Raw genomic sequence first — 20843 nt, 5'->3', positions numbered from 1 at the left:
TTTGATTCCTACTGTATAATTAATTGTAATTTACAATACACCTACATAGGGCCTCTCAAGAATTTTTCTTTAAGGAGTTGAATTTGTTTAAATTTTCCGACGGAACTCATCTTTTCGGACTATACTAATCCATCTCGGTGGCTACACCCCTGCACCTACAAACTCAATACGTACTTCATCATTCAAATTATGCTCAGATCCAAAAAATCAAAGTTTCTAGTAATACTAGCAGCACACACATGCCAATAAATTCTTATCATATACAAATTACTTATTAAAAACAGATATTTAATATTGTGTGTGTGAACGAGGTCGCTCGCAATTGATGAAATATCTACACGTAACAGCAAATTGTTATTTTTATTGATATACCTAAAGAAGAACACCAGAGCTTTTAATAACAGTTGCGACCTTTTTGTGTGTTTGCGCGGTATAACTAAGAGAGGCCAGCCCGATAGGAAGAATGATAGAAAAGAAAACCGGAAAAGACCTTCTTATTAGTATGATGTTAACCGGATCCTTTCAATAATAATTGGATGACGATGGACGACCTTTGGAGGGAGGTCGTATGACGTCATGAAGGTACAAAGTGAGAGGATGCGATCGAAGTAGAATGGAAGCTGCTAGGTAGCTGAAAAAAATATCTAGTGCGTACCGTGTGCGTGCGTGCGTGATGACTGATTTGAATAAACCAAGAAGACGAAGGGAATGATGAGATGGAGCTTAGTTGCTAAGCTGTTTGATGTGAAGATAGCTAGCTTGACTTGAATTTAGCGTAGCATACACGTATCCCGTTGTAAATATTAGAGGAGAAGAGAGGCGGGTGAAAAAGGGAGGGAGGGAGAGAGAGTAAGAGAGAGTAGAGTGGTTCCAACGCAGCAGGAGTGTAGAGAAAAGGAGAGAGAGAAGAGAGGAAGAAAAAGGAGAGAGAGAGAATAAATGAAGCTGCTATGAAATATAGTAGCTAGAGAAGCTGTGAAGCTGTGTCCTGTATAGAGGATGGAATGATTGAATCGAAGAGGTTGCGTGTGGAAGTGTGTTGAAGTTAGTATCAAAGTGGAAAGTGGATTTATTTACCAAGAGTCAAATCCTGAAAAGAAGTCTTCAAGGATTGTGTAGAGATTTTCCCAAGGATGGCGCAGCAAGAGGAATTCCTGCTCAAATGGAATGAGCATCATAATAGTTTCTTTGGCATGCTCCAGGAGCTCTGCGTTTCTGAATTTATGACGGATGTGACACTGGCTTGTGGAGGTCAAGTGTTTGAGACTCATAAGCTCATTCTTTGCGTCTGTTCTCCCTTCTTCAAAAACCTGCTCTCGAAGCAGCGGCCCGGGAAGCATCCCATCATTTTCCTCAAGAGTGTGAATCCCAAACATTTGGGGCAATTGCTGCAATACATGTACCGAGGGGAGATCAACGTTCTCCAAGAGGATCTGGGCCCTTTGGTTGAAACAGCCAAGGAGTTACAAATCAAGGGTCTCGCAGACGCGCCCGATAAAAAAATCCCTCCCCTTTTGTCCAAGAATTCCAAGTCCAATTCCAGCCTCAAAGGTTTCTAGCTAATGACTTGAACTCTCTCTCCCATTCATTTCTTCTCTTTTTCTACCTATCTTACAGAGTCCCTTTCCGTGCCACAAGCACAACAACAGCCTCTCAACTCATTCGGTCAGATCCCTAAAGAACCACCCGAAGTTATTAAAAAAGAATGGGCGGATGAAGACGAAGAGTACGGGGAAGTGTATCCCGAGCCGGAATTTATGACTGAAGATCCTCACCCCGTTTTGCAACAAACCAATTCTGAGCATCAGCACCATCAACATGCCCAGGTATTTATCTTATATACTTTCACCAAGTTGTCATTGATGGGCGTCAATCATTTTGGAATTCATACATCAATTCATCATCTTTATAATTTATTGTCTCTGTGGCCCAGATCTTTTACTTTAATACTTTTTGGACAGATAGACTCAGCTTTGAGTTTTTTCCCTTTTTCATTTTCACTGGACATCAATTTAATAGATGATCTTTGGGTATTTAATGTTGGATTGCACAATATTTAAGTGGCTGTTACGGTTATTCTAAGAAATATTAGCATGCATATTTTGCTTTCATTATAATATTCAGAATCAGATTGTACATAGAAACACATCAACTAATACTGACTTAGTTTGAAATGCCATACATATTCTTTTGTTTAAAAAAAAAAAAAAGGAAAATGAATTCATTAAATCATTACGAAGGTTATCTTTATTAACTTCTCCTTATGAAATCGTTGTATGTATACTGTATAGAGTCCATTAGTGTCTGATTTAAAAAATATATATTGATTAATATCACCTTAATGAATAACAGATGTATTTTTAAAAAAATACATAGTGAGTGACTAGTTCGTACGACCCTTGCAGTAATTTATTTCTTTATACATTATTTGATTCGTACTTGTTAATTAATTAGGGACTGATTAGTGGAGAATTAAATACGATTGGTTCTTAGGATGTACCGAATAACTTTTCAAATGGTAGCTAATGGGTGAAAATTGCAAAATTGAATAAAAGAAAATTAAATTTTTAACTTTATAATCATGATTTGAGTAAATATCAACTTATATGAAATGGTGTTGATTTTGGGATTTTTGCATTTTTCATTTGTTTTTTTGGGGGTCTCTTATATGATTCTTCTATCTATAATGTGTATGTTGTGTACTAGTTATTACTAGTTTAAGCAAATTGTACATGAATCGATCCAAAAAAAATGGGACGAATACATTTAAATGAAGAATTTAGAGTACTATTTGTGATGAGGATAATGGAATGGGTCATGGATGGTAGATTAAAAATGTAATTTCTGACTTAAAAAAAGTCAAAATTACAAATTGATCAGACGTATTTTGTCGCACATTATAAAGTTCACATGCTCACAGTTTTATTACTCATGAATTCATACTAACCCAGTCATTTTAAATATCATAAAATGATGATCGTATCGATTGGTAATTGGAATAACCAATGTTGCTATTAATTATGGTGTGTTAAGACAATAAAATAAAAAAATGCTTTTTGCTCAATTTAAATGTATACAATTTTCAACTTGTACATATTGAAAGTAGACACAACTGATCATATCATAACAATTTATTTTTATATAATAATGTAGTATATTAATTATTAACAAGTCATGATAATGTTCTTGGAAGAATATTATTATTATTATATATATATATATATAAAATATTTGTAGATTAAGCATTTAATTATGATTCAATTCTCGTTTATACTTCGTCAATGAGACTTCATTATGTGCTGTATTACATTTTGATGTTGATGATGATAATATAATCAGAGGAGCTTGTTCTCAAAATTCAATTGACCTTTGTATGTAGTAGTTTGAAAACTTACTTATTAAATATCATGTTCCATGACATTTTATCCCCAGTCTTAGAAATGACTCCCAATGCTGTTTCTTTTAAATTAATTTTTTTTCTTCATAAATGACTTAAATTTATACTCATTCTATTAATATTAATAGACATAGTTTATATTTTTACTATATAAAATGGGATACATTTCCTACAAAAATCCTGATGAAACTTCATCAAAAGGATTTAAACATAAAAACCCATTTAGCTTAGTTTTGGACCAATTATGGACGAGAAAAGTTGAAAGCTGGAAAAATATCTGATCCTAGCAAATGTAATAGTTAATTTTTTGCCACCAGTATGTAAATAAGGTTGTATAACATATTTTTAATACATATTAGGGTCGGATATATAATAGAGGATTTGTTGATAGACAGTAAGGGTTAAGCCTTTTTATTTCTTTGTCTAATAGTTGACATCCAATAGATCACTATTTTCCTTAATATTAACATTACAAGTTAAATTATTTTTGTACAAAGAAAATTAATTTTAGGAATATAATATTTTTAAGATGCCCATCATTGACAAAATAAAAATAAAAATATATAAATCATATCTCTATCTTGACGAAGTTTATAATTGATCTCATTTTCCCCATTTTATTCTTTTTTTTTTTTTTGTTTCTTTGTTTTGTTTTATTTTCTTTATTTAAAAATGGGATTAAATGCAGCATTCCTACAAATCGGAAGAGGAGGAGGAGGAGGAAAGTATAGAAGGTGGTCATGGTCATGTTAAAATGACACGATCATCCAAGAAAGTCGGTAGCAATACTCATCCTTCTTTCTGTAATAAGGATTTAACTTGTGATGTTTGTTTTAAACAATTTCCTGTTCCTTCTAAGCTCAATCAACATGCTATTATTCATAGTGGGATAAAGCCATATGTTTGTGAGATTTGCCAAATGGCCTTTAATGTCCTTGGCAATCTGAGACGTCATATTAGAACGAAACATAGACAACCATGAGTTTAATTCGCTCTACTAATACTCTTATTATATACCTAGTCTCCTCTCTAGCTGTATATCTCACAATTTTGCAATATATTTTGTGTATTCTTTGTAGTAAATAATTGTAATTTTAAAATCCTGAAATGAAGTCCACTGATGCCCATACCCTACAACCCACAGGCCCACAATCTTTCAAACTTGGATGAGTCCTACCTCGCTCGACTGCGCTATCGCTGCGAAGAATGCGGCAAAAGATTTGTTACACCCTCTAAGCTTCAACGACATTCCTATTCTCACACTGGTCTTCGACCTTATCCATGCTCAATATGTGGAAAATGTTTCTCTCAAATGGCCAATTTAAAAACTCATATTCGTAATACGCACGGTGGCGAGAACATGCAAATAGATGGAACATCTCTTGGTGGAGGCCTGGACGACGATAGTAGTGATCCTCATCTAATGTAACACACACTATATATATATATATATATATATTATTGACTGTTCAAAGTGAGATCCTTTTGTTGTACAAGAAAGCAAAATCGTCAGCTAGCTCCTCCACTTGGGTCAAAGTTGAAGAAGAAGGAGTCATCGTTCTCTCTCTCTCTCTGTATCAATTCAATTCAATAATTAATATTATTCTTTCAATTTATCCTAATGTAATTAATTAATGAATGAGTCTATAGCCTCATCCTCACGTCTTTGATTGCTTCTTCCAAGAATTAGAACAACAATATAATACATATATGGGTGACATTTTTTCACTTCTATTTGTAATTGAGAAGATAAAAAGATACTTACAACATATCGGTTAAACCACTAATCCGGGTCATTCCACATTTGACAACAAGCTTTTTAGTAAGGTATTATATGTAATTGAACCTTGCTTGTACCGTTATAAATGTTTAATATTTAGGACTTTTAGCTTGTTAAGTTCTTCTTCAAAATGATGTTTTGTGTTTCACTACGTATAGATGTCCATATTAACCCATGTAATTTAATAAAACATTTATTTATTAAGGATGTAACATATTTTCCTACAAAAGTACATGTTTACTATCTAATCTCATGTTATGGGCTAGCATCAACTGTTTTTCATAAAACAATAATGAAAATGTGAAAGGATCTGTTTGTCCGTTCACATAATGTCTTTTTAAAACAATAGTTAGCCTCCTCAGCAATTAGAGGATATGTTATTAGATAATGAAGATATGGTGATTTGTCAGCTTCATTTAAGATGGGATGTGGACGTAGTGAAGCATTATACAATTTTGATGTGGTTTAACCGATATTATATTGGGATACGGCGGATAATTATAAATTTATTTTCAAATAGATTCATATATAGAAAATAAATTAAAAAAACCCCTCCCAATCCATGTGAGTGAAAGGATCAGACCACAACATCAATAGTAGAGCAAGTCCATTATATTAATAATTACTTTAGGGAGGATCCATGTAGTAGTTTTTTTTTTTACATTAATTTACAATTAGATTTTTAATTTTTAAAATTATATATAAAAACTGTAAAAAAAAAACAAATCTCAAATAATTTGTACCTGATGACAATTTTATATATTTGTAGTAGGTTATGGCTATTTCTTTGTAACTTTTCTCCATCTAAAGATTATTCTCCCCTCCTTATTTACAATACAATTATGTTTTATGATTAATAACACTTAAGATACTGCTTTCTCCCCCCCTCCCCTCCTTCGGTCTGGTTGAATGATTTGTACTCTAATATAGCTATATTGATACAATTAAAACTAATTTTGTATTGAATCAAAGTATATAACATCTATATATATTAGTGTTGTTCCGTATACCGGTATTACGTATAATAGTGATACCGGAGTACCTACGCATTGTAAACGGTACTATATAATATCCTAAATTGGTATTGAAACCGGTACTAGCCGATTCCCTCATAGAGAAATAATATAAATATGGCGAGGTATGCAATAGACGGTTTAATTGGCTTCATCTGTTAACTTTGCTATGCTTTAGGGAAAGCATTTTGCGGAAACAGCCATTAATTTATTTATTGGCTTATTTTGTCCGACCGGATTTTAACATACAGTGTTTATAACCTGATTTAACGGCCACCTGATTTATGGGTATCATGGCACTAAGCAGTCATATCTATTGTTCAAATTTAGAATGACTACAAAATATGAAACTTGGTTCAAGAGGTCACCTGCTCTAAGTGGTTGCCTTTTCAGCTTCCTTTGCTCACGGAATAATCAGGCATGGAGTTTAGCTTGTTTGTCTTTATTTCCTCTCTTGAAGGAATCGAGTAAAAAATAACTCCTTTTGTATTCCTCTCATGTGGGACTGTTATATCTCAAATTAAATCAAACTCAACAGCTGTGTCAGGATCATAATAGTTATTATCCTTCTGCTGCCAACTAAGTCAAGCGCTCAAGTAAAAATCCTTGCCACCTCTCTATATATTTTCTTTCTCTGTGGTTTAACTATGGCATAAAAAACTGATGCTCACCGGCGATGACGTAATACTTTGAAAGTTGGATTTTTGTAAGGCTGTATAAAAATAGTAAGGAAATAATTTTTTATTATAAAAAAAGTCAATCCACTTCTGATTTCCCTTCCCTCAATCGCCATAAACAAAAACCATCCCTTATGTGCACGTCAATTGCCCTTAATGCCATCATTATTTTTTTTTAGCCGAATAAGTATTAAAAGTACCCAAGTATTTATACATGTGTATTGGTATCGTGACAACACTTTTGCGTATTGTATATTTTGTCCTTTACAAGCTTTGTGTTTTTTTAAAAATTATTTGTGATATGCATTATATATGCCTTATTCTCTGTATGACACACACCTAATACTTCATTTGTATAATACTTTAATAATTATAATTCATGTCTTTCTACTCTTTTTTTTTTTTTTTGACCCGTTTACAAATAAAATAAACAACAAATGAATATGATTTTTTTTGTATGAGCAGTGTATCATCATTTTTCTTAAAATTTGACGATACTTTTCAATATTATATTAGTTATTTAAGTAGTGGTAGTAGCTGTGGGGTAATGTCAGATGTGTTTCTTTACATGTAACCTTATAATGATTATTATTTAACGAACGTCAAATTGTTATTCATCACAGGTCTCTTCCCTGCCCGTAACAACTCCACCACAACCACCCATCCGACCAAAAAATGATAATAATCGTAGACATGAATGTAAGCATTGTGGAAAACGTTTCCCTACACCCTCCAAACTCTTTCGACATGAGCTGATTCACACTGGAGAAAAGCCATTTGCATGCTCCATCTGTCTTAAGGGCTTTACTCAACTCATTCATCTCAAAAAACATCAACAATTATTTCATAACGTCGTGAATTGATATGGTTTAATGTTGCGTGAGTCTTGTTATTGCTGATGATGATGACCTATTCGCACCATCTCTGTTTTTTTTTTTTTTAATATAGTGAAGTTACTTTGGAATACAATAATTAATAATTATAATATCAATTAACCTTTTATTGAGCAACTTATGAAGAAGGAGAGATACTTGAAAATATGTATTTTTTATAGGAAAGGCTCGTTTCCTGGTTTTCAATTAGTTTAAAGGATGTTTTTTATTTATCACCATCTATGATTACATTTGCCATCATGGAACACTCAGAACGTCGAAATTTAGATACATATTTAAGCTCTTAATTCATATACCTTCATATTCTATTTTATGTTTCCACCTTCTAGTACTCTTATCCAATGGTTAGAGAAGAGAAAATGCACTTATTTTTAAGCAATTGTACACTTAAAGATGCGTGGATTTTCACTACTCTACAAATAATAGATCATATAGAGCGTTTTACCTGACATCACAAATAAACAGACAGTGTCATTCAGGTGGTGGATAAGTACTACATTGTATTACCTAAAAACCCCTCCATCTTGTTGGCACCGCTGTTGATGTTTCTGTGTATTCTTAACCCCTAATCAGTGTTGTTCTGAACGTTGCTGACTGGGTAAATTAGAATTAAGTCTGGTGATTAAGCTGCTGTGAACAATGACCAATAATTATTGAATAATAACAATTCCATATTTTGGAAAAATTGGCCCAGAACTGGCCCACTATTACCAACTGATTTTGGGTGTTTATTTACGTGTGCAAAGGTTGTGTAATACTATAAAGGTGACGTCGTGAGCACTATTTATTCATTGCGAGGTCATGTGAAAACGCTCTATACCCGTTAACCCTCCCCTCATTAAAATATTGATGTAATTTGTAATCACTGGCCAATAAAGGGTTAATAGCTAAAGTATTGTTTTATTATCACCAGATAGATATTTAATGGATTGATTGGTAATTATATGATGTAATGAAGAGTCAAAATTATTAAGAAGTCCTTTCTTTATTTTTCCCCCCTTCTTCTCCCAAGGAATTAATTAATATTATATAATTAAATTATCTTATAAATTACAATAATATCTGTATTATTTTTTTTTTCTGGAAGTCGTTTCGAACAAAAAAACATTTGTTTGTACATAATGTGATTATAGTTATGTGATAAAATCTCTGTAAATAACCATTCTATTTTTGTAAGTATATATTATATATTTATGCATAATTAATTATTGATACGTCATGCTCCCTCAGATACATTATTTATTTGTTATTTTGATTGCTCCATTGTAAATTCTTATATATTTTACTTTTGGGCAGAAATTAATTAATAGTGATCTTTTTTGTTAGTTATGGTATGCATGTTTTTGCCATGTCTTTTAACCCTATAACGCCGCCCAGAGCTAGGTTAATGCGTGGCCATATTAAAAAAAGAAAAATCCAATCTAGTGTTGTATTTTGGTATGGAAATCCTAAATTTCTATATGAGACCACTCTAATATTAACTAATTCCGTCCGGGTCGGTCTTGTAGTAAAATTCGATCCGGATCCAGTTTTTTTTTCTTTTTAGGAAATAAATATGAGGGGCAGGGGGTGGGGAAATGACGTTTTTCATTTATGTGCGACCTTTTTTTCCTTACAATTTCGATCTGGAATAATTTAAAACCAAAAGGGGTACAAAATCGGTATCAGAACTTTTAAAGTGGAAAAATGTTATGGTTTTTGAAAATTGGTCAGAATCAAAGATTTCTGAATTTGTTTTCCAATCCAGATTTTTGTTTTTTTGGCTTAAAATTGGGAGGTTTTTTTTTCTAATTTAATTGACTCGGTTTTTGCTATTGTTTATTTAAAAAAATCAAATATTTTCTTCATAGAGCACAACACCTCTAAAATTAGATTAGTGATTTTTAGTCTTGGATCAGTCCTACTACTAATGGCCTTATCAGTCTTCTTCCTCCCTCACTTTCTGTCATTTTTTATTAGTCGATCTTTTTTTACCATTCAACAGTCCTAAGGACTGATACATCATCGGTCTTTCAGTCCTACGGTCCTAGCTATCTTTTTATTTTCTTCACTCGAAGTTAAGATTGAAGAATATAAGAATGTATTATGTCCAGAACGTATGATAATAATGAAAATAATGAAAAAAAATTTATTCTGTTAAATGAACCATTGATGATATATTAGTAATTGTATCCTTAAAGTTGTCAAACTGCTCAAATATAGGGTTCCAAATTTAACGTATCAAATATGATGACGTTATAGGGGTTAGATAAAGGATAAAGAAGAAATGAATTAGGCTAAGAAGACACATTTTTTTCTGCCTTTATAAATAAATGATTAGGGAGGAGAATTATGTGCATCCCTCAGAAAGAGCTGTATTTTTTTGGATGAAATATTTAGCAAATAATTAATATAATAAGATAATAATTAATGAAAGGAGTATAATGATTATCACTTGTCTTCTTCTCCCTTCTTTGCTATAGTACATTAGTTAGCTTAATTTTTGACTTTCGATTGCTATTATCAGGAATGGATATAGATAAATCACTACTCTCATCCTCCATGCTTTGACTGCTCTTTAGTTTTGATTGTCCTTTATTTCCCTCGATGGCTGCTGCAAAGGCTTCATCTTCCTCTCCTGAATGAACTTTAGTTTTCGTTTTGCACTTTGTACTCATTCTTCGCGAAAAGAAGGATGTGGATATGGCATTAGTCGACGACGTCGTTGACGTGGGGTTATTGGAGTTCCCAGCACTTCTGTGAGGACTCTTTCCCGAACGGAAGGATCTCTGTCAAAAAAATGTATTCCTTTCTGTTGGTGTTGTTTATAAAAACGTGTTTTTTAAATCATTTATAGCAATATCCTTTAGCAAGTATGTGGTATTAACAATGTGGTTTATTTATTATTGAATTACTAGTGCTGAAAATGGTATTGAAAAAAGTAGCCGTTTAGGCGGTTATAAAATAGTTTTAGTAAGGCGACTATGTCCAAAAATATTTTATATAACAATTTATAATTAACATTACGCATGAGCGTCCGCAGGATAATATATAGATATTATTATTTTTTTTTTTTTTGGGGGGGGGGGGGTTTGCTAAATTTTTTCCAAAAAAAAAAAAATCCTAAAATTCATAGCAATTCAATAAAAAAAAAAAATTGGAAAACAAATTTCAAAAATTGAATTATTATGGAAAAAAAATTCAAAAATTAAATTTCACATATTAAATATTTTAGAAAAAAATCAAAAATCTATAGCTATTTGCATAAAATAAAATTTTTTTAGAAAAAAACTTCAAAAATCCACAGCTATTAACAAAAAATTAGATTTTTTGGAAAAAAAACATTTAAAAATTAAATTTCAAATATTAAATTAATTTTTGGCTCTGCTCTATAATTTCCCCGAATAACTTTGTTTTTAAAGAAATAAATCTTTAAAATAATTTTTTATCCCTATTTTCACTTTTCTCCGCACCAATTTGTATTTTATTAAAATACGAAAATCCCTTATATTGGGGGAGGGGAGGGTTGTGCCCTTCCATACCATCCCTTGCGGATGCCCCTATTATGTCTAACAAAAAGTGCTGTGTGTATCCCAATTTCTTCAGTCTAGTATGGGATCGATCCTCATATACAATGGAATAATCTTAAGTCATAAGCAGAGTTGACTATTTTGTAAGGAAAAAACAAAGTTTAGAAATTAGGAAAGGAGAAATGGTTTTTGTGTTTGCTCTTTTTTTTGGTTAATTATATAAAGGATTGTGGTGTTTTTAACTTATCCCTCTGAAGTAAGCATTCTCTTCTATCTTTGGTTTAAATTGTTTTATTTGTGCATAATAACATATTTATATATATGTATGTATACAAATAGCGATGTCTCTACAATTTGCAACTTATATAAGGAAATTGTACTTGTTTTAATTTCTTCGTCTGAAAATATAGTATATAATTATAACATTAGTCATTAGAATTACCAAATATTAATTCATACTATTGTTTCATTTTGATCCATTAAAATTCATGGCTATTATCTATTCTAGACTAATATACTTGTGTGCATTTGAACATTATAATGTGCCACAGGATACGTATATTTTAGTAATTTGTATTAAAATTATCAAAAATTACCCCATTCGTATATTGCTCATCCATGGAAGGCTGAATTACTGCATTATCCTTATCCCAAGTACTGTAATTTTTTTCATTTAATATTAGTCATCTCATTTTTGATTGCAACTTGTACAAGTTACAACTTGTACACAACATATATATAGATGGGTTTAAATGTAATTATGAAATTATTTCTGCACGATTTCTATTTTAAATGTAGAAGGTTCTCCTCTTTATAGCAGTAATTTATTTTATCTCCCCTAATCATATAACAAGCAGTTGGTAAGGGTCTTAATTCGAAACATATGTTTCGCTCTTGCCTTCTCCTCGCGCTCTTTTTTTCCTTACAAAACTGTCAACTCTATTAATAAGGAAGACACTCCTCAATGATGTCTGAAGGAAGGAATAATTTTTTCCTTTTTTGAATTACTAAGAAGTGAGACTGAACTGGGTCGGACCCCAGTCCTTGGTACTTGACAAGGACCGACACAACAGATGCAGTAAAAATGCAAAAAAAACTATTTTGTCATTTTCTAACCCTTAAAATATCTCCAGAATGATTTTAGACATCATAATTTCATTTAATATAATCACCTGTTAGGCGACTTTATTTAAAAATGACGAATTGCCTCCATTTAACACTTATTATTTACATAGTTTTCTCCATTACACATTAATCATTATGAGGTCCCTCCTATCTACTCCTAATCAGGGATGAAAGTAAGCTGTTACTACTGGTAGTACGAAGTACCAATGAGATGCCGGAAGAGCAATTCTCTACTATTATTAAGACCTCAAATCTACAGTTGTGACGATCCTTATTTATTCAGTCTAGTCAAGTCCAGTGCTAGGATCGGTCCTTAGTACTGTTAATATTTGAACCAATTTAAAAATACGATAAATAAAGATAAGTGACGTCATCAAGGACTGAACAATAATACATGTTATAAAAAAAGTCTTGTACTTGATGTTCAAGTAAAGTCTAAAGTCCTTGCTCACAGGTACATGTCCTTGAATATTATTATTGTGTCCTCAGATTTTATTTGAGCTCATTTCAAGTCAATAGTTATTATAACATTAACATTATATACATTATTTGTTACAAGTCTGTTTTGTGAGTCCTTATTTTCAGGGGCTGAAGAAAAAAAAAAAATCCTTTTTTACCCAAAAATTTAATATTTGAAATTTTTTTATGAACATCTGTGGATTTTTGAAATTATTTTCCAAAAAATTTAATATTTGAAATTTTTTTATGAACATCTGTGGATTTTTGAAATTATTTTCCAAAAAATTTAATATTCGAAATTTAATTTTCTAAAGTTTTTGAGAATAGCTATAGATTTTAGAATTTTTGTTAATAGGTGTGGATTTCTTAAAGTTTTTTACAAAAAAAATTTGATTTTTTGGGAATAGCCATAGATTTTTGAAAAAAATTATTATATGAAATATTATTTGATGAAATCTAGTATCTGAAATTAAGCAAAAATAATAATATTTATATTTCTTGTGAACAGCTGTGGATTTTTGCAATTTTTTTTTTTTTAACTTAATTTTTTGAAAATAGTTGTAGATTTTCGAAAAATTTAATATTTGAAATTTTTCCAAGAAATGTAGTAACAGTCTCTCGAGTCTACCCCCTTTGGATCCCCCTGTGCATCAGCTGAATTATTGAAAATTTTAAAAAATTACTTTCCTACATCATTTTATATAATTTTTTTCAATTTTGAAAATAAAAAGAAAGTAGGGGATAAAAGGTTAAAGAGGGTTTAATTGATCCCTCTTGACGTCATTGAAGGTTTTTTTCCTTTTTAAATTATTCCTAAGACTGGACTGGACCGAAAATATATATAGATCGATACAACACCAGCCGTGATTCACAAAATTATTTAAAAAATAAGGAAACCCCTAGTGGCCATGGTCCCCCACGTTGCACGGCCCCTGATAATGCAATGTAAGTTTGAAAATCACAACCCCTTTTGAGATTAAGGCCATTATTATGTGGGGAAAAATAATAACAGAATAAATTTCAATAATGTATGTAGACAGCTGTTATATATAGATACTTTGAAAGTGTAACACTAAGTTTTGAAATAAAACGTAAAGAAGTGAGAAAGATGATAGATAGTGAAAGTATTGGAAGGAACGAAAAAGTTTTTCTTCAAACTTATATCTCAAATAAATATATTTAGTTGTAAAATTCTAACATATGAATAATAATGAATTAAAATGTGAAGCGTGGAAGTTTATGTCATTGATGAAATATCATTTAATGACATCAAAAGCTGCATTTATTATAAGAAATGCTTTGATTGAAACTAAGCAATTTATTTGTATATAGTATTAATGACTAATAATATAATATAATAATTATTATAATGATTCGTGATAATAATTATTAACTATCATATGATTAAGAGGGATGTGACGAATTGGGTGTAGAGATAGATATGCATAGAGACGACATAGGGTTTTGATTGGCAGTTCGGCATAGGAAGTATGTTTAAGCATATTCAGTCTACTGCAATGAACATGAGTAATGATGGGGATGGAGTGTATTTTGGGATTGTTAAAAAAGAAACCGAAAATTAACATGGAAACTCTGACCATTTGAAGAATGTTCTGGAGGAAAGTAACTGTGCTGTGATGTCGTTTCATTGAATCAGCTGTTACTAGGGAGGAAGGCGAAAATGATATTAACTAGGAAATTTGATAGAATTACTCCTATGTCGATGCCCAATTCTACTTTGAGTCCAACAATAATAATTCCGTAACAAATCCTCAATGTCTTTTATGAGCAAACATGAATGTTCAATCTGGTTTTAGGGGTGTACGGCGGGGTTGAGGTGGAGGAGAGGTTTTCAAAGAATTTTAAATATTAAAACATAATTTAATTTTCCAAATTTTGTTAATTTTTTTAGAAGTTTTTTGAAGATTTATTGGAATGTAATATTTTGAGTTACTTTAAAACATCAACTTTGAACTCCCAAAATGGCGTCTACTTCAGTTGTGATGACATTTATGACGGTCAGAGTGAAAATTTCCCTATAAAGATATGATTTCAACATGAGCCCAAGGGAAAAAGTTGATTGGTTAACTTTGTCTACATCAGATTTATCTAGTTGGAATTGCCGGTTTTTATATCAATAAAGCTTTTAACTAGTTAATGTAAGAAAAATGAACAAATGTGACGTCAACTGAAGTCTTTGCACAGTCATTTGCGTCTCTTGTCGCCTCTATGTACATTTTTTCTTCTCTATGGTATAGGGATTCCGATCCGTATACCCTTCCCATTCGCAAATCCCCTTAATATATAAATATATTGAACAAAGGACATTTATCCATGAAAAGTATTGCATGATTCTAACAAAGTTATATTTAATTAATTATTATTATTATTATGATGAATAAATGTCCCTTCTAATTATGTTATTATAATGAGAAGTACGAAAATAATACATAAAAAAATAATTATATTTCATCATGATTAATTATAGATTTGAGAATGGATTTGTGTGATCCTCGTTCTTCATTGCATATACGTAGATATATAGGATTATTTTTCAATTGCATGATTTGAGGCCTTTAGCAAATGGATACTCAAATAATGAAAGGGAAAAGTTATGTACATATGCTTGCCATAAGAAAGTAATTGTTTAAAAAAATATATATACAGAGTCTTGCAGAATAATTGGGACTGACTTTAACTGCATCCACTTCAATAAAGAGAGCATTTATAAATCATTTTAATGTACCATTTGAGAGGCTATGTAATTATTTTTTGATTGAGTCCGTTTTGAATGTGATGCGACAATAAGTCACGATGGAGCAGCGAAGAAGGTCAACAATTGTCGAACTCGCTGACGCCCGGAACAACCCTTTTGCTATTATGAAGGCAACTGGCTACCTTAAATCTACTGTTTACCGGGCGTACAAGGGCTGGAAGGAAGATGGGTTCAAGACCAAGGTTCCAATAAGACCTTGGGCGCCCTAGAGAGCATCGGATCAGTAATGTCCCCGTTCTTCTTTAACTTGAAGGAACGGGTCAGGTCATATATATACTGTGAGGATTGTCATTCCCTGGCTCATCAAAGAAACCAATGAAACCCAGTTCGCATTTCAGCAAGACTCTGCTCCTGCACACACGGCTCAGAAGGCTCAGGAATTCTAAACAGCAATAACATCCCTTTTTGGAGCCACAAAACCTGGCTCCCAACTCCTTTGATATGAATTCTGTGGCCTTCTGCTTCTAGAAGAAGTTAGATATACAGGTTTGTGCCACCAGCTACAACAGCATCAAGGCCCTGAATGCCTCTATTACCAAGTATTGGTTGGCTATTGATCCGTCGGAAGTTGTCAAGGCGTGTAAGGCCTTCAGGTCAAGAATATAGAGAATGGTTGCCAAAAATGGAGATTAAATTGAGTAAATTTATTGTCAATAAAATAAAGAATAAATTGAGTCATGCCACTTTTTTCCAACTTTCAACCTTTATTTAACAGTTAAATTCAGTCCCAATTTATCTGTAAGACCCTGTATAAAGTGATGCAATGAAATTAAGATGAAACAAGCTTCAAAGTTTTATGAATAACCTTTTTGGAAAGTCCTTCTTTTTTTAGAGAAGTGGTGGAGGAGGAAGAAACTGAATTAATGGATCCTCCAGGCTTGAGCATTTCTACTTTAAATTCTATGTCTTTTGCTTCAGCTTCATCGGCATTCAGCTCCTCGATAGGTTTATCGATTGTATCATGATCGATCCATGTAAGTCCCATTTCAACCTGTTGGGTGTGTGTATAGTTTTATAAATTATAAAATATTCTTAATATTTGAGTTATCTGTTTCTTTAAATAATATGATTAATACGTAGGCTGAAAGCTCATTCCACTATTTTACCGCCGGCATAAAGTTCATCGTACTCACATATCCGTGAAGAAACTTCATCGTAAAAAGAACAATTCTTATAATTTTTGAGAATGATGAGTTTCTACATCTATCGAAGTGTTGCACGTAAATACATGTCTAATTTTGGAACAGTCTACACTTACTTGCTTTTATTATATCACACAACCTTTCATCCAAAAACAAATGAAAAAAAGGCACAAAATCAGTTGGCCGATTCTTTCCAACTATGGAATGACAGGGGAGTCTGCAGGATTATATTTTGGGGAGGGCTTATTTTTTGGAAGTTTTAGCTATAGCTATTTTAAGAAAATTAATTTTTGTGGAAAAAAATTCTAAAATTAAATTTCAATTATTTAATTTTTTGAAAAAAAGGTTCTATAACCCATAGTTACTCAAATAAATTTAATTTTTTAGGAAAAAAAACTGAAAAATTGAATTTTTGGGAAAAAAATTCAAAAATTATATTTCAAATATTAACTTTTTGCTCTGTTGCACAACTTTCCCGAATGAAAAAAAAAAACTTCGAGTAAAAATCAAAAAAATCCTTAATATGGGGGAAGGGGGCTACAGCCTCTCCAACCCAACCCCTGCGGACCCCCCTGATAATTGGGAATTGTTCACAGCTTAAAAATAACCAATTTTAATTCAACCAATCAACGTTTACAACATTAATTAGAGGAAAAGAAGCAGAAATATCGACAGCTGACAAGGAAAATCACTATAATTTTTTTGTCAGTGATGGACGATGTATTTTTTTAAAATTCTACATAATATAGTACTATGCAAAAACATTTTTGCCCACGCCTGAAACCCACATTTGCTATTTTTTATTTAAGCCACTGAATATGAATAAAACCATCAAAATTTTCGATTAGAGTAGGTTTGGCCTTAAAAGACTTGTAAAGAAAAAATCAAGTTTTCGAGTATCTTTTCGATTCAGAACCATATTTTGAAGTCAAATGACTGTATGGATGGAAACTAAAGGTAATAATATTTTTTTTTTAAACATTCCAGGATTCAAAAAGATTATTTATTTATTAAGTTATCTTGAATACAGTTCCTACAAAATGTGTCTAATCATACAAAAATTTCAGCAAAATGAAGAGTCATATATGGAAGCCATTATTTGTTTCAATTACTTTATATCACAAACTAAAACTAAAGGATAAACGTTATATTATAAGTTCAAAAGATTTGCCATCATAAGAAAAGTTTGATTTTGATTGATGTTTTCGGTTTAACTTTTTATTTTCTGAAAGAATATTTAAGCAATGGGAGGCTGGGTGAAAATATTTTAAAATCAAATATAATTAAGTCCATTATTTTACTTATTGGAATAAGTAATAAATACTTTAGAGGCCTCTAAAGTATTTATTACTTCATTCGTCTCACAATATGGTTCTGAATCGAAATTATACTAAAAAACCGTGACTTTAAAAAAATCTTTTAAAGGCCGAATCTACTGCAATGGAAAATTTTATAGATCATTTTTGGGTTTTATGGCTGGAATAATAATAACATAAGTGGGTTTTAATCGGTGACTGTTCCAAACCCTGAATTTTGTTGTATAGGTAATTTACAAACCTAAAATTTTTAATTTTGAAAGTAAAAAAGGTTCTGTGTTTTAAAGAGTATATTGTTTGTTAGAGTGAAAAATGATAGGGAAAAAAATATATGCTTGAAGCACAATATAGTAACTGTCGTGCTCATAAAGTTTGCTTTATCGTAATATTTTCTCTCTTCCAAGTAAGAAACTTTTTAATTCACAGAACTAGGTTTGAAGTTTAGTATATAAAGGGTTCTCGGAAATAATTTGTCCATTCCTCAACACTTTGTTTACGTCTACACGTACGATAGATGTGGAAAACCATCTTTAATCGTGAGAAAACTTCATTGTAAGGAGCACTACATTATATTTGGGAAATGTTACCAAACAAATTAATTGTGATTCAGTGTATAATGAATTATTACCCGTAATTATTATTGATTCATTTTAGTATTGGCTGTTTGAAATTAACGACAATGCAAAACACATACATATTATATATTTAATATATAATTCCGTCCCATAAATGTTGTGATGGGACGATTCATTTGAATCGGGAATCGAATGTTTTTTATGAAATTGGGATCAAAATTGGGAAAATAATGTTGTTGTTTTTTTTTTGAAATTCCAAATTTTGAAATTTTTTCCATAAAATATAATTTTTTTTTTGAATATTCATATTTTTTTAATTGAAAAAAAAAAAAATTTTTTGTGAATAGTTTTGGATTTTTGAAAAAATTTGGAATATCAAAATGTATATTTAAAATATAATTTTGTTGAATTTTTTTTCAAAAAATTGAATTTTTCAAATTTTTGGATTTTTTTCTGATTGGCCAAAACGGTATTGTATAGTATTTTTCCTTCAAATCTAAGCCAATAAAATATATCCGTATATACCAAGTACATATGTAGTTAGTTTCTATGGATCATAGTCGTATTTGAATGACTTTAAATAGTTAGTTTTGGATAAATTACTAACTTATTTTGTTTTAAGTTAAAACTACCTAAATAGTAGTCTAAAAATGATTCAACATTTGTGTTATTCTGGGTTATTACTTTTTTCATATACTGGGTTGTGTGAAATGGATGTACCACTAATCAACATGAGCAAAATTTTGCCCTTACTGAGTCTCAGTTAAGTCAGACGTGATAAATTACTGAAATACATTTATTAAGCACACAATGACAGATATTATTTATGAATTTGACCTGCATTGCTCTCAATAACGCCCTTCAAGTGACCAAGGAAGGTGGAGCACACTCTGGCAATGTAGTCCCTTGTCATAAGCTTCCACTCCTTCTCCACGGATGACTTCTGGTAGGTGACATTGCTGTGGCGTGATCTGAAGGCCTTGGACTCGACTTGCCACAAGAGAGAGTAATCCAAAGGATTCAGATCGGTGCTCTGGGAGGCCATAAGTTTTTGGGCCAAAACTCAATATTCTTTTCCATCCAGGTTTGCACAACATTGGCTGTGTTTGTCGGTTGCCCCATCCTGCTGGAAGACATAGGACACCTTGGTCAAAGCGTTTTATGTCTTTCAGCGGGATGAGACACCCACCCACCGGGTTTGGGCACATAGTGGTTGTATTCAGAAGTGTCCTCAATGCAAACAACCCAATTTTTCTGCTTGTTGGAGACAGGGTAGACAGTGAATATTTTTTCATCCGAGAAGAAGATCACACGATTGCCATGATACTTCAGGTCATTTAGGAGGCATTCTCCAAACCAAACGCCCCCTCCAAACGGACATATTATTGCTGTCGAGTCATTAATGATATTTCCACGTACCTCTTGGACTTTCCCCTGGTAAAAGCAATCAAAGCAGTCAGACAGTTGCTTTGAATGTAAAAGATTATCAATTTCTCATAAACAGCTCATAAATACCCATTTAGAAAATCGAAAATCTTTAAGATTTTTGTTTCTAGAAATGGAGGAGGAGTTCAATTTGCAAAAAAACCCATAAAATTAAGCCAACCCAATAACCAAGTGAGCGTTATATGTAGGGTTGTAAATTTTAAGCATTTTAAGTATGTAAAAATATAAGAAACCGAAACCTCCAAATTTGAGGAATATTTTGATAGCGAGAAGCTAAGCTGTCAAACGTTTTATTAGATTTGTTGAAAGCAGCTATGGAAAAAAGGAAATAAACTAAAAGAATCACTCCGTATCTAGCAAGGACAAGAATAGGAAGTACTTCTTTTTAGATCCTTTTTCTACTCAACAAGGACTTATATTTACAACTCCTCAGCGTTACTCTCCGTCATTCATGGCCACACATACTTGTGGTTACTCTTTATACCTAGAGGGGGGTCCTTTGAAATATGAACCCTTACTAGTACAATAATTAATGAAGATTGAGACATTGAAATTAATGCATATTCCCATATATTAAAGCATACATAATTAGTTACTAAACAAAACAAACATGAGTTCTCTAGCTGACGTACATGTCAAAAAATGTCATGTTTTAACTGCCGCCTGGAAGACTTCATTGCCACTAAGGGCGGCTACATTAAAGATAGCTCAGCCACATATCTATTAATAGTATTA

The 20843-nt window shown here is 31.8% G+C and overlaps 2 protein-coding genes across 7 annotated transcripts in view; one reads left to right on the top strand and one right to left on the bottom strand.

The window, feature by feature from the left end:
* Positions 1–586: 586 nt before the first annotated feature.
* LOC121125698 (zinc finger protein 131) lies at positions 587–8965 on the top strand. Of its 6 annotated transcripts, none has more exons than XM_040720902.2 (4): positions 587–1551; positions 1618–1826; positions 7491–7746; positions 8678–8965. In XM_040720902.2, the coding sequence occupies exons 1-3, from the start codon at positions 1134–1136 to the stop codon at positions 7728–7730; spliced, it is 867 nt and encodes a 288-aa protein (XP_040576836.1). In that variant the 5' UTR covers positions 587–1133; the 3' UTR covers positions 7731–7746; positions 8678–8965. The 6 variants fall into 6 exon arrangements, with proteins under 6 accessions (XP_040576836.1, XP_040576835.1, XP_040576834.1 ...); XM_040720901.2 differs by having other exon boundaries at positions 8674–8965; XM_040720900.2 differs by having other exon boundaries at positions 7816–8965.
* Positions 8966–9876: 911 nt separating this feature from the next.
* Pde6 (phosphodiesterase 6) overlaps positions 9877–20843 on the bottom strand; it is a 58618-nt gene continuing 47651 nt past the window's right edge. The window contains exons 13-14 of the mRNA XM_040720306.2: positions 16435–16620; positions 9877–10528 (exon numbers count right to left, since the gene is read on the bottom strand). Coding sequence (XP_040576240.2) covers positions 10217–10528; positions 16435–16620 — 498 coding nt within the window. The 3' untranslated portion in view covers positions 9877–10216. The remainder of the gene's footprint in view (positions 10529–16434; positions 16621–20843) is intronic.

Source organism: Lepeophtheirus salmonis, chromosome 10 (genome assembly GCF_016086655.4).
Source record: "Lepeophtheirus salmonis chromosome 10, UVic_Lsal_1.4, whole genome shotgun sequence".
Taxonomy (NCBI): Eukaryota; Metazoa; Arthropoda; class Copepoda; order Siphonostomatoida; family Caligidae; genus Lepeophtheirus; species Lepeophtheirus salmonis.
The sequence above is the reverse complement of the archived record's forward strand: the minus strand, read 5'-3'. Positions and strand labels throughout refer to the sequence as shown.